Source organism: Triticum urartu, chromosome 3A, assembly GCF_056163025.1.
Source record: "Triticum urartu cultivar PI428250 chromosome 3A, HENAU_Tu73, whole genome shotgun sequence".
Lineage (NCBI taxonomy): Eukaryota > Viridiplantae > Streptophyta > Magnoliopsida > Poales > Poaceae > Triticum > Triticum urartu.
The window spans coordinates 527,121,319-527,135,807 of NC_141875.1; the positions used below are offsets into that span (position 1 = coordinate 527,121,319).

At 51.1% G+C, this 14,489-nt stretch overlaps 1 protein-coding gene across 1 annotated transcript; it reads right to left on the reverse strand.

Annotated features, from left to right (window-relative positions):
* Positions 1-2,655: 2,655 nt before the first annotated feature.
* On the reverse strand, positions 2,656-4,482 carry LOC147980367 (uncharacterized). Its single transcript, XM_087515573.1, has one exon. It carries the CDS (start codon positions 4,480-4,482, stop codon positions 2,656-2,658), a length of 1,827 nt encoding a protein of 608 aa, XP_087371699.1.
* Between the last annotated feature and the right edge of the window lie 10,007 nt (positions 4,483-14,489).

Consider the following 14,489-nt stretch of genomic DNA (forward strand, 5'->3'; position numbering starts at 1 on the left):
GGCTGACAGTTGGGTCCACGGCCGCAGCAAGGAAGTGCCTCCTTATTACGTGCAAAATAATTATTCCTCCACCTGACAGCGGGGACCCACCGGACGGGCCACCGTATTTCGCCCCCCTGACTGCTGGGACCCACCAGCTACATCTTCGCATGCAAGGAAGTGCCTGACAGTCGGGACCCACCTGGTCGAAGCGTATGTAGCGTTGTCATTCTGGTCGCGAACGTGTACGTACATATGTACTGGTGGATGTAGAGGCGCACACGTGTCGTAGTAGAGGCGGCCAGGGTGCAAGAAAGAAAATACGGCCCCGTATGTGTACATACGGGCGGGGTCTCAAACGCCTACTCGCGCATACGTACGGCGAGGGCTCGTTGACATGGCTGGGTCGGAACGGAGAAACGGCGTCGTCGTCGTGTTCATGGGGAGGCAACGGAATGTGTCGTGTTCATGGGGAGGCAACGGAATGCGTCGTGGTCATCGGGATGCAACGGAATGCGTCGTGTTCATCGGGAGGCAACGGAACGCATGGGAGCCAACCGGCTGGGTCAGAACGGAATGCGTGGTCGTGTTCATCGGGAGGGCTTGGACGGAACATGCAATGGAAAGAGGCCTGGCGTACCGCACAATGGAGGAAACGGACCTCCTACGTTCGGAACAGGGTCCTGTTGATCGGGAGGGGTCTGGCGTACCGCAAAACGAAGCAAACGGACCTCCTACGGTTGAAACGGGGATCCTGTTGATCGGGAGGGGTGTGGCATACCGCAAAACGGAGGAAACGGACTTGTGTTGGAGCGCTACGGTCGAAACAGGGGTCCTGTTCATCGGGAGGGGTGTGGCGTACCGCAAAACGGGACTCCACGGGATACTGTTCATCTCCACCGTCGACCCCCTCCAGCATCCACGAGCTACTGTTCATCCACCGTCGACCCCCTCCAGCCTCCACCTGTGACTGTTCATCCACGGGCTCCTGTTCATCCAGCCTCCACCGCGCGCTACTCCATCGGCTACTATTTAACCAGCCCTCTCCACGGACTCCTGTTCAACCACACCTCCACGGGCTACTGTTCATCCTACCCTCCACCGTCTACTGTTCATCCTGCCCTCCACGGGGTGGTCCTGTTCATCCAGCCCTCCACGGGGTCCTGTTCATCCAGCCCCAACTGGCTCAATCAAACGGGGTCCTGTTCATCCAGAGGCAACACCACGGGGTCCTGTTCATCCACCCCCACCGGGAACTGTTCATCCAACCCCCCCCCCCCCCCCCCGCAACGCTCACTGTTCATCCAGAGGCACCATCGATCGGCTTCAGTTAGCAGCAGTAGCGAAGGACTCGCTTGATCGGGTTCAGTTAACAGTCATCGATCGATCGCTCAGGTTCAGTAACGCGTAGCCTGCAGTGCAATCTCCCGGGTTCAGTTAGAGCCCAACACCTCGCTCGGGTTCAGTTAGAGCCAACGCCTCGCACACACGTGCGTGCGTGTACAAGAGAAACGTGCATCGCTCGGCCCCCGACCTCCCACCGTAACCGGGAACTCCCCGAAATTTTCCTCGCCCTCGCTTCTACCACGGTTTTTTCCGCCATGGACGGCCCAAAGAATGTCATGCAGCTGCGTCTCCGGCCCGCCCAGGACAAAAAGCCCATTTTCTGTCATGATTTTTTGTCATAGAAGTAGGAGCCCACCACATCTATGATGATACCGGGTTTTGTCACAATTATCGTCATAGAAGTGTCATATGTATGACAGAAAAAATTTCGTTCGGCCCAAAATGTCACGGATGTGTCTTTTTTTTGTAGTGGAACCGGCTGACCGAGGCCAAGCACCCGATGAACTTCTATACATCACGCAGCCGAGCCGGCCTGCGCATGCGCTCGATGGCCTTGATCTTCTCCGGGTTCGCCTCAATGCCGCGTTTCGAGACGAGGAAGCCGAGTAGCTTTCCGGCCGGAACACCGAAGACCCATTTTTCCGGGTTAAGCTTGACCTTGTATTCGCGAAGGTTGGCGAATGTTTCCTTCAAATCATCGAGGAGTGTGAGGTTCTGCTTGTTCTTCACCACGATGTCGTCCATGTACACGTGGATATTGCGGCTGAGTTGTGGCAGCATGCATTTCTACATGCAGCGCTGGAAGGTGGTGCCGGCATTCTTTAAGCCGAACAACATGGTGACGTAGCAATACGCCCTGAAGGGCATGATGAAGGACGTCTTCAAGGCGTCGGCTGGGTCCAACCTGATCTGGTGGTAGCCGGAGTAAGCGTCCAGGAAGGAAAGGAGCTCACACCCGGCGGTCGAGTCGATGACTTGGTCGATCCGCGGGAGGGCGAACGGATCCTTGGGACAGGCCTTGTTGAGGCTAGTGTAGTCGATACACATGCGCCAGGTCTTGTTCTTCTTTAGGACAAGAACTGGGTTGGCCAGCCACTCGGGGTGAAACACTTCCATTATGAAGCCGGCCGCCAAAAGCTTGGCGACCTCTTCACCAATGGTTCTTCTCTTCTCTTCGGAAAATCATCGTAGAGGTTGACGGACCGGCTTGGCGTCCTTGCGGACGTGAAGTTTGTGCTCGGCGTACTTCCTCGGGATACCCGGCATGTCCTTGGGGGTCCATGCGAAGATATCCCGATTCTCACGGAGGAAGTCGACGAGCTCGCCTTCCTATTTGCTGTCGAGGCGGGCGCCAACGACAACGTACTTGCTGCAGCTGGGGTCCTCTGGGTTGAGCTTCACTTTATTGATTTCCTTGGAGGGCTTGAAGGCGGCCTCATCGGCCGGGTCCGAGGTCGGGATCGACGCGGCGGAGGCCTCGCCTGTTAGGGCGACGATCCGGTTGAGCTGGCGCCGCTCCTCGGCAATGACCAGCGACTCGGCCAACTTGGTGCTGTCTCGGGCGCACTCCAGGGACTTGCGGTAATCGCCGGTGATGGTGATGAGGCCCTTGGGACCCGGCATCTTCATCTTCAGGTACGCGTAGTGGGGAACCGCCATGAATTTGGCGAGCGCGGGCCGGCCCAGCAACGCGTGATACGCGCTGGACAGGTCCACCACTTTGAACCAGATCGGTTCGCGCTGGAAGTGGCTGCTGTCACCGAACAGGATGTCTAGCCGGACCCGGCCAATGGGGGAGCAGGAGAGGCCGGGCACGATGCCGTGAAAGATCGTCCGGTTCGGCTCGAGGTCCTCGGCCTTGAGGCCGAGCTTGGTCATCGTGTCGCAGTAAAGGATGTTGATGTTGCTGCCGCCGTCGATGAGGACTTGGGAGAACTTGCATGTGCGCCGCGCGACGATGGTGGGGTTGAGGACGAGGGCGTAACCACCTGGACTTGGCATGACTGCCGGGTGATCCTCCCGGGTCCAGGTGATCCCGCGATCCAACCAATGCATGAACTCTGGCTTGGCCGAGACGACGGTGTTCACCTCCTGCTGAAGGAGGCGCTCGCTGCGCTTATCGTCGCCGAGGCTGGTGAAGACGACGTAGGCCGCGCTCTGGTCCGGGTAGGCGTCGTCGCGCATCGCGCCGCCAGCTGGAGGTGGCGGTGGAGTTGGTAGCGGCTGTCCAGCGCCCGGAGCCGGAGCCGGAGGGGGCGGGACGTCGCCCCTCATGATGCGCTTGGTGATGGCGCACTGCCGAAGCATGTGCGTGGAGGGTCTTGCACCGATGTGGTGCTTGCAGGGGGCGTCGAGCATCTGCTCGAAGCTCATGGCGGGTTGCCATGTCGTCTTGCCGGTTTGCTGGTGCTTCACCGCCGGGTCCGCCACGGGCTCGATGGCCGCGACGAGCCGGTTGTCGCGACGCGGCACCGGCTGGTCGGCCTTGCGCTTGTTGTTCTGGTGATGCTGCTGTCGGCTGCTTTCGCCGGTCGGTTTCGGAGGGGGAACCGGCTTCGCCTTGCCGGCTTCATCCAGCGCCACCTGGATCTTCATGGCGGAGTCGGCGTTGGCGTACTTGTCCGTCGTCACCATGAGCTCGGCCATGGTGGTCGGCTCGGAGCGTAAGAGCTTGTGCTTGAGGAGGGTGCTGTCTCGGCACCTGTTGATGAAGTACTGGATCGCCTGGACTTCATGGACACCATCGCAGCTGTTCCGGAGCTCGGTCCAGCGTGCGAGGTACTCGCGGCCGGTCTCCGTAGGCCCTTGCACGCACATGGCGAGCTGGCCAGGGCGGCCGGGTCGCTTGTAGGTCCCCTTGAAGTTGCAGATGAAGGCTTCCTCGAAGTCCACCCACGTGTTGATGCTGCCCATCGGCAAGCTGTTCAACCATGTGTGGGCCGACCCTTGGAGCATGAGCGGTGCGTAGCGCACGGCGAGACAACGATTTGCACCGGTGATGCCAATGGCCGTGGTGTAATCGGTGAGCCAGTCTTCTGGCTTCACCGTCCCGTTATACTTGGGGGTGTCGCGGGGGAGCATGAAACCTTTGGGAAAAGGCTCCTCCCGGATGCGGGGTCCGAAGCACACCGGCCCGATAGCGCCACTCTCCTCCATCTCCAGGGAGTGAGTGAGCCGATCGAGGCGGTGGTGAGCATCAACGTCGTCGATGGCGCGCGGGCCGAGTCGACTTGTGGCCAGGCCACGGGGGGGGGGGTCGGTTGGAGCCGGACGCTGGCCGTGCTAGCCGGGTCCGCGCTGGATCTCTAGGACGGGCTCGTCGCCCAATCCATCGGCAACTGTAGCGGCCAGGTCGCGCTGATTCCGGGTTCAGCCAGAGTGCGCCTCGCCGGGTGGCGAGGAAGCGGTGTCCATAAGTTCGCCGGACCCGCCAAGGCGGGCAGAGCCGGATCCCGTCGGCTTGGTGAGCTGGTTGAGGCGGTCCTGTTGGGCGTTGGCGGCGTGGAGGAGTTCGCGCATCCGCCCGATGCGCTCTTTCAGCTCCTCACCCGCGAGCTGGTCCAGGCCGGCTGCGGCTGCCTGGGCAACGTGCATGTTCTTCACTGAGGTCTCGTAGACGATTGGGACGGCGCCGAGGGCCCGGCCGATCGCTCCTCCCTGGGCACACACAACGGTGACCCGGCTTGGGCCGACCGCGGCGGGCGTGAATCCGTAGGCGGCATTGCGCTCCAGTTGAGCGGCGTCCAGGCGACGCTGAGTGGCGGCGAGCTTCTCGGATAGGTCCAGCATCTGCTGGCGCCTTTCCTCGAGCTGGGTTCGGGCCTCGGCGACGTTGGTGGCGTCGACGTTGGTGCTGATGGGGATGCGGAGGCTCCGCATTGCAGCGCGCAATGGATCGGACGGCTCGATCCGTTCCGCCGCGGCCCTGGCTTCGGCGACCTTCCTCGTCTCGCTCGACGAGGAGGAGACGCCGTCGCCGGTGGCGAAGACCTCCACATGAACCTCCGCTGCCCCAACGGGGATGCCGCCGCCGAGGGAGAGGGGAGAGTCGGAGTAGCTGAGCACCTCGCTAGGGTACTCGTCGGTCGCGAACGCATTGGGGATGCGCAGCGTGGTGAAGGAGGCAGCGAGCGCGCCGATGACGTTGTCCGCCAGCGCGACGGACTCGTCGGTGTAGGAAAAGGGCCCCGTCTGAAGCATGCTCCCGGCCAGCTCCTCGAGCTACCCCATGGTGGGCGCCAACTGTCGTGGTGGGCGCACGGCAGATGCCAAGGGATGGCTAAAGAGAGGATGAGGCTCGAGGGCACCGGTGGGCTCCAGAGGCGAGGTTGGCATGAGAGGGTGCGGGACGCCGGACATACCCAGGTTCGGGGCTCTCCGGAAAGATAACACCCCTAGTCCTGCCGAGTGCTGTTGGATGATCGATAGTACAATGTCGCTCCTCGAGTTGTATGGAGGAGGAAGGAAACTGGCCAAGGCTTAGGCAGTTCCCTTTCCTTGGGTGTGACTAACTTGGCGAGTGCGATGGAATGAGTTCTCTGGTGTGTCTATCTCTCTCCTCCATCTCCCTGCATGAGGGCTCCTGGGGGTTTTATAGGTCAACCCCCCAGGGGTACAATGGTAATGTCACAAGTTGGTGGGTCCACAGTGTCGGCATCCGGGGACCCGGGCTAGGTCCCGCCGAGGGCTTGTGGTTCGCCGGGTTCCCCTAGGTGCGGGCCCCACGTGCCTAGGGGGACTGTGCGCCATCTTGTCAATCATCAGGGCGTGGCCGAGTCGAGTCGTGTACAGTGCTCTCCGTCAAGTCGCCGCTTGTTGTTGTCAGCGGCGGGGGCAGGGGCACTGTAGCCACGCCAGCCTTGGTCAGCGGGTGGGTGAGGAGCACTGTTGCTACGTACCCGCTGACCAGAGGCATGGGCGGGGCACTGTCGCCTTGGTCATCATTGATTGAAGCCTCGGCCCATCGCACGGCCTGGATGGGACGGGTGCTGACCCGCGGCTGGATTGCGTAGCACGCCACAGGTGGTGTTGTCTTGTCGAGGAAGCTTTGGTCGTGCCGGGTTCGGCTGTCTTGCACTAGTTGTGGAGGCCGAGTCGACGTGTCTTGCCGGGTCGCCTAGTCTGGCCGGCTTGCGGGGCTTGGCCAGGTCGAGAGACCCGGCCAAGCGCGTGCCGGTATTGAGGGGCAGTGCTGGCCCCGTTGTTTTTGAAGAAGATCCGGGTTTTGTTGCCTGCCCGGGGTCCATCCCCCCGACAGGACCTCCTGTCGCACGTCTGCGCCACCTGTCCTCAATGAAGGGACTCCTTGACGGAAATACCCCGTAGGTGAGTGTACGGATCCGAACTCCGATGGAGTCGGTTTTAGATGTTTCTCCTTTGCGCCACCTGTTTTTAAGAGATAATGAAGAAAGAAAAAGGAAAGTAGATAAAAATGTTACGAGGGTGCTTGCAGGCTTGTCCGTATTATGCTTCTGCCGATGCCCATGGTATCTTAAGTGCGTAGTTATGTATGTGCGGTACATATTGAGTGCATATATGAGGTGGGCAGCGGAAGCCGACCTACTATTTATGCTCCGGGATTGATCGATCCTCGGGGGGAAATTTCTTCTGACCCCCGGTATTTGGTTGGTGAACCTCTCCGTCGTCCCTATCACCTGGCGGCCTCCTTCCCTTGTGTTCGGCGTTGAGCTTGCCGGCCTGCTTGAAGACCCAACAGCTTCTGTTGGTATGATTAGCTGGTTTATCGGGGTGCCCGTGAATCTGGCAGGGTTGGTCCAATATCATGTCTAGGTTGGATGGTCCGTCTCGGTTCGCCTTGAATGGCTTTTTCCGTTGACCGGGTTCGGGATTGCTAAATCCGGCGTTGACCGCTGTGTCGCATGATCTTTCATTATCATTGCGACTGTTGTGTTTGCTTCGTCGTGGCTTGTCATTGCCGTCTCGGATTTCGGAAGTGCCCGAGTCGCTAGTGTTGTTGCTTCTACGAGCGATCCAGCTGTCTTCTCCCGCACAAAAGCTAGTCATTAGAGCGGTAAGGGCTGTCATGGATTTAGGTCCTTCTTGACCGAGTTGGCATGCAAGCCATTCATCCCGGATGCTGTGTTTGAAGGCCGCAAGGGTTTCCTCGTCTGGATAGTCAACGATTTGGTTCTTTTTAACTAAGAACCTAGTCCAGAGCTTCCTGGCTGACTCTCCGGGCTGCTAGACAATGTGACTTAAGTCATCGGCGTCCGGTGGCCGGACATATGTTCCTTGGAAGTTGTCACGAAAGGCTTCTTCCAAATCTTCCCAGCTGCCAATAGAATTTCGGGCAAACTGTTTAACCAGTACCGAGCTGGTCCTTTGAGTTTTAGTGGTAGGTATTTGATGGCATGAAGGTCATCTCCGTGGGCCATGTGGATATGGAGGAGGAAGTTCTCGATCCATACCGCGGGATCCGTTGTTCCGTGTATGATTCGATATTCATGGATTTGAACCCGTTTGGGAATTCATGCTCCATTACTTCGTCTGTAAAGCAAAGAGAGTGTGCGGCGCCTCTATGTTGGGCCACACAGCAACGTACCTCCGATGGAGTCCATTTGCGGTTTTCAGCCCGGGCGTGGCTAGGTTTGTCATGTCCGAATAGGTAGCCGTCGTCTCGTGTCGAGGCATGTCCTCACGATCCGTAGATCGATCTTGCGTGTCCTGCTCTACCGTCCAATTCATGTCGAAAGTCGTATGTACAACCCCGAGCTATTTTATTCTTGCCTTTACGGCGAGGTGGGGCGGTCTGGTGTTCGGCTTGAGTTGCCGCTTTATCCGGACCAAGTTGTGGTCGACCTGCCGCATTGTGCGATGATGGTACGGGCTCCAGCGCCTCGTCATCGAACTAAGGTAGCAATCTACGCTTCAGGTAGCTTTTGGCTGGGCCACTAAGGCTGTATTCTTCGACGGCCAGGACTTCGGTCCATCTATCATTGAGTAAATCTTGGTCCGCTTGAAGCTGCAGCTGCTTATTTTTCAGGCTCCTTGAAGTGGCTATTAGCCGGCGTTTGAAGTGCTCCAGCTCGAGAGGTTCCTCAAGCACGATGAAATCCTCGTTGCCAAGGCTCTCCTCCTCCTGGGAGAGCGGAAGATAATTATTGTCCTCCGAGTCTCCGTGTATGGCCTGTTCATCAGGGCTAACTTGCCCATTTTCCCGTTCCCCTGTTCGGAGGTTACCTTGACGGGGTCTTCATTATTTTTGGCATCGTCCAGAGTATTATTTTTTCCGGTGCCTGTACTGCAGTCTTTGGAACGATGTGACTTAGAGCGGCGTTGAGGAAGCTGGTGCTTGGGCTATCTCTCAGGAGGTTTATCCTCAACTGGATCCTCTTTGTCATCGTTGTTAGTTTTTTCAGGCGTGTCCACCATGAATACGTCGTAGAAAGAAGTGGTCGTCCGTCGTCCAGTGAATGACGGATTTTGGCCTTGTTCCTTGTCGGCATCTTCGTCCGTACTGGCGATGTTTTCGGAGCCATGGTCAAGCATGTCGATTAAATCCTCGACAGTGGCTATGAAGTGGGTGGCAGATGGGAAGCACAATTCTCCATCATCAGCCTCTAGTTCGAACAGTACATAGTTCGGCTGTGAGTCCCCCTCCAAGGACAAGTTCTTTACTGAGTTCAGCACATCGCCCAAGGGTGAGTCCTGGAAGATGTCTGCGGCGCTGAACTCGGAGATCGATAAGCGATCAAGTTTGGTATCCATGGACTCACATGGTTCGGAACTTATACCCAGAGAAGAGTCCAGAGTTCCGATGACACGAGTATTGCATGACGTTAAGTCCATGTGCGGCTCCAACGCCGGGGAATCTGTGGCCTCCGTGGTGGGGTTGAGCCTCCAATCCTTGGATGCCGCAGCGTGCTCTGGATCTAAGGCCAAAGTGGTCACAGGAGCTATCTCCTGGATACGGTCTGATGACAGATTTAGGTCATGTTCGTCAAGGTGACCTGGAGCGGTCGCCGCGGTCTCGAATCCGGCGAAAATCAAATCTCCATGGATGTCCACAACGTAATTCAAGCTCCCAAATCTGACCTGATGGCCAGGGGCATAGCTATCGATCTGCTCCAGGTGGCCAATCGAGATGGCGCCCAGCGTGATACGTCTCCAATATATCTATAATTTTTGATTGCTCCATGCTATATTATCTACTGTTTTGGACTATATTGGGCTTTATTTTCCACTTATATATTATTTTTGGGACTAGCCTACTAACCGGAGGCCCAGCCCAGAATTGCTGTTTTTTGCCTATTTCAGTATTTCGGAGAAACAGAATATCAAATGGAGTCCAAACGGAATGAAACCTTCGGGAACGTGATTTTCTCACCGAACGTGATCCAGGAGACTTGGACCCTACTCCAAGGAGTCAAAGAGGCAGTCACGAGGGTGGGGGCGCCCCCCCTAGGGCATGCCCCCCTGCCTCGTGGGCCCCTCGGTGCTCCACCGATGTACTCCTTCCTCCTATATATACCTATGTAACCCCAAACGATCAGAATAGGAGCCAAAAACCTAATTCCACCGCCGCAACTTTCTGTATCCACGAGATTCCATCTTGGGGCCTGTTCCGGAGCTCCGCCGGAGAGGGCCGTCATCACGGAGGGCTTCTACATCACCATAGCCTCTCCGATGAAGTGTGAGTAGTTTACCTCAGACCTTCGGGTCCATAGTTAGTAGCTAGATGGCTTCTTCTCTCTTTTTGGATCTCAATACAAAGTTCTCTCCCTCTCTTGTGGAGATCTATTCGATGTAATCTTCTTTTTGCAGTGTGTTTGTTGAGATCGATGAATTATGAGTTTATGATCAAGTCTATCTATGAATAATATTTGAATCTTCTCTGAATTCTTTTATGTATGATTGGTTATCTTTGCAAGTCTCTTCGAATTATCCGTTTGGTTTGGCCAACTAGATTGGTAGTTCTTGCCATGGGAGAAGTGCTTAGCTTTGGGTTCGATCCTGCGGTGTCCTTTCCCAGTGACAGAAGGGGCAGCAAGGCACGTATTGCATCGTTGCCATCGAGGATAACAAGATGGGGTTTATTTCATATTGCATGATTTTATCTCTCTACATCATGTCATCTTGCTTAAAGCGTTACTCTGTTTTTAACTTAATACTCAAGATGCATGCTGGATAGCGGTCGATGAGTGGAGTAATAGTAGTAGATGCAGAATCATTTCAGTCTACTTGTCACGGACATGATGCCTATATACATGATCATGCCTAGATATTCTCATAACTATGCTCAATTCTGTCAATTGCTCAACAGTAATTTGTTCACCCACCGTAGAATACTTATGTTCTTGAGAGAAGCCACTAGTGAAACCTATGGCCCCCGGGTCTATTCTCATCATATTAATCTCCATCACTTTAATCTTGCTTTGCTTTTTACTTTTCCTTTACTTTTTACTTTGCATCTCTATACCAAAAATACCAAAAATATTATATCTATCAGATCTCACTCTCGTAAATGACCGTGAAGGGATTGACAACCCCTAATCGCGTTGGTTGCGAGTAGCTAACGTTTTGTGCAGGTACGAGGTACTTGAGCTTGGCCTCCTACTGGATTGATACCTTGGTTCTCAAAAACTGAGGGAAATACTTACGATACTCTGCTGCATCCTCCCTTCCTCTTCAGGGAAATCCAACGTAAGCTCAAGAGGTAGCAAGAAGGATTTTTGGCACCGTTGCCGGGGAGTCTATGCAAAAGTCAACATACCAAGTACCCATCACAATCCCTATCTCTCGCATTACATTATTTGCCATTTGCCTCTCGTTTTCCTCTCCCCCACTTCACCCTTGCCGTTTTATTCGCCCTCGCTCTCTCTCTCTATCCTCCCTCTCTATTTGACTCTTTTTGCCCGCTTGCCTTTTGTTTGCTCATGTGTTGGATTGCTTGTTTGTCCCGATGGCTCAAGATACTACCAAATTGTGTGACTTCACCAATACCAATAATAATGATTTCCTTAGCACTCCGATTGCTCCTCTTGCTAATACTGAATCTTGTGAAATCAATACTGCTTTGTTGAATCTTGTTATGAAAGATCAATTCGCCGGCCTTCCTAGTGAAGATGTCGCTATTCATCTGAATAGCTTTGTTGATTTATGTGATATGCAAAAGAAAAAAGATGTCGATAATGATGTCGTTAAATGAAGCTATTTCCTTTTTCGCTTAGAGATCGTGCTAAAGCTTGGTTTTCGTCTTTGCCTAAAAATAGTATTGATTCTTGGAACAAGTGCAAAGATGCTTTTATCTCTAAGTATTTCCCTCCCGCTAAGATCATCTCTCTTAGAAACGATATTATGAAATTTAAGCAACTTGATCATGAACATGTTGCACAAGCTTGGGAGAGAATGAAATTAATGATACGTAATTGCCCTACTCATGGTTTGAATTTGTGGATGATTATATAAAAAAATTATGCCGGATTGAATTTTTCTTCTAGAAATCTTTTAGATTCGGCTGCGGGAGGCACTTTTATGGAAATCACTTTAGGAGATGCTACTAAACTCCTAGATAATATTATGGTTAATTATTCTCAATGGCGTACTGAAAGATCTTCTAATAAAAAAGTGCATGTGATAGAAGAAATCAATGTTTTGAGTGGAAAGATGGATGAACTTATGAAATTATTTGCTACTAAGAGTGTTTCTTCTGATCCTAATGATATGCATTTGTCTACCTTGATTGAGAATAACAATGAATCTATGGATGTGAATTTTGTTGGTAGAAATAATTTTGGTAACAACGCTTATAGAGGGAATTTTAATCCTAGGCCATATCCTAGTAATACTTCTAATAATTATGGGAATTCCTACAACAACTCTTATGGAAATTATAATAAGATGCCCTCTGAATTTGAGAATAGTGTTAAAGAGTTTATGAATGCACAAAAGAATTTTAATGCTTTGCTTGAAGAGAAATTGCTTAAAGTTGATGATTTGGCTAGGAACGTTGATAGAATTTCTCTTGAGGTTGATTCTTTAAAGCTTAGATCTATTCCTCCTAAGCATGATATCAATGAGTCTCTCAAAGCCATGAGAATTTCCATTGATGAGTGCAAGGAAAGAACCGCTAGGATGCGTGCTTCCAAAGATGCCTTTATTAAAGCGTGTTCTTTCAATTCCTATGAAAATCAAGATGAAGATCTAAAAGTTATTGATGTGTCTCCTATTAAATCTTTGTTTTGCAATATGAATCTTGATGAAACTGAATATGATCTTCCTTTACCTAGAAGGCGTTCTAAAAATTCGGAGTATTTAGATCTTTATGATGAAATTGATGAAAGTGGGATTGAAAGAAATAAAAATCTAGATGTTGCTAAACCCACTATATTGGATTTCAAGGAATTTAATTATGAAAGTTTCTATTTAATTGATTGTATTTCCTTGTTGCAATCCGTGCTAAATTCTCCACATTCTTATAGTCAAAAGAAAGCCTTCACCGAACATATTGTTGATGCCTTGATGCAATCTTATGAAGAAAAACTTGAGTTGAAAGTTTATATCCCTAGAAAACTCTATGATGAGTGGGAACCAACTATTAAAATTAAAATTAAAGATCATGAGTTTTATGCTTTGTGTGATTTGGGTGCTAGTGTCTCTACTATTCCCAAGACTTTGTGTGATTTGCTAGATTTCCGTAATTTTGATGATTGTTCTCTAAACTTGCATCTTGCCGATTCCACTATTAAGAAACCTATGGGAAGGATTAATGATGTTCTTATTTTTGCAAATAGGAATTATGTGCCCATAGATTTCATTGTTCTTGATATAGATTGCAATCCTTCTTGCCCTATTATTCTTGGTAGACCTTTCCTTAGAACGGTTGGTGCGATTATTGATATGAAGGAAGGGAATATTAGATTTCAATTTCCATTAAAAAGGGCATGGAACACTTTCCTAGAAAGAAAATAAAATTTCCATATGAAACTATCATGAGAGCCGCTTATGGATTGCCTACTAAAGATGGCAATACCTAGATCTATCCTCGCTTTTATGCCTAGCTAGGGGCATTAAACGATAGCGCTTGTTGGGAGGAAACCCAATTTTATTTTTATTCCCTGCTTTTTGCTCCTGTTTAGTAATAAATAAATTATTTAGCCTCTGTTTAGGTTGTGTTTTTTGTGTTTAATTAGTGATTGTCCCAAGTAGAACCGTTGGGAAGACTTGGGGAATGTCTTGTTGAACTTGCTGTAAAAAACAGAAACTTTAGCGCTCACGAGAACTGCTGTCATTTTTATTTGAAGAGTTCTATTTAGTTAATTATTTTTGCATATGATTAATAGATAAATTACTCACGTCCATAAATTTATTTTAGAATTTTTGGGGTTCCATACATTGCGCTAGCTACAGATTACTACAGACTGTTCTGTTTTTGACAGATTCTGTTTTTCGTGTGTTGTTTGCTTATTTTGATGAATCTATGGTTAGTAAAATAGTTTATAATCCATAGAGAAGTTGGAATAAAGTAGTTTTAACACCCATATAAATAAAGAATGGGTTCATTACAGTACCCTGAAGTGGTTTTTTTTTTCTTTCGCTAACGGAGCTCACGAGTTTTCTACTTTAAGTTTTGTGTTGTGAAGTTTTCAAGTTTTGGGTGAATTATTTTGATGGATTATGGAACAAGGAGTGGCAAGAGCCTAAGCTTGGTGATGCCCATGGCACCCCCAAGATAATCCAAGGACACCAAAAAGTCAAAGCTTGGGGATGCCCCGGAAGGCATCCCCTCTTTCGTCCACTTCCATCGGTAATTTACTTGGAGCTATATTTTTATTCACCAACATGATATGTGTTTTTCTTGGAGCGTCTTGTATTATTTTGTATTTGTGTTTTAGTATGCCACAATCATCCTTGATGTACACACCTTTTGAGAGAGCCATACATGAATTAAAATTTGATAGAATACTCTATGTGCTTCACTTATATCTTTTGAGCTATGTAGTTTTGCTCTATGTGCTTCACTTATATCTTTTTGAGCTAAGTAGTTTTGCTCTATGTGCTTCACTTATATCTTTTGAGCATTATAATTTTGCTCTATGTGCTTCACTTAGATATTTTATAGCACGGTGGTGGATTTGTTTTAAGAAACTATTGATCTCTCATGCTTCACTTAAGTTATTTTGAGAGTCTCTTAATAGCATGGT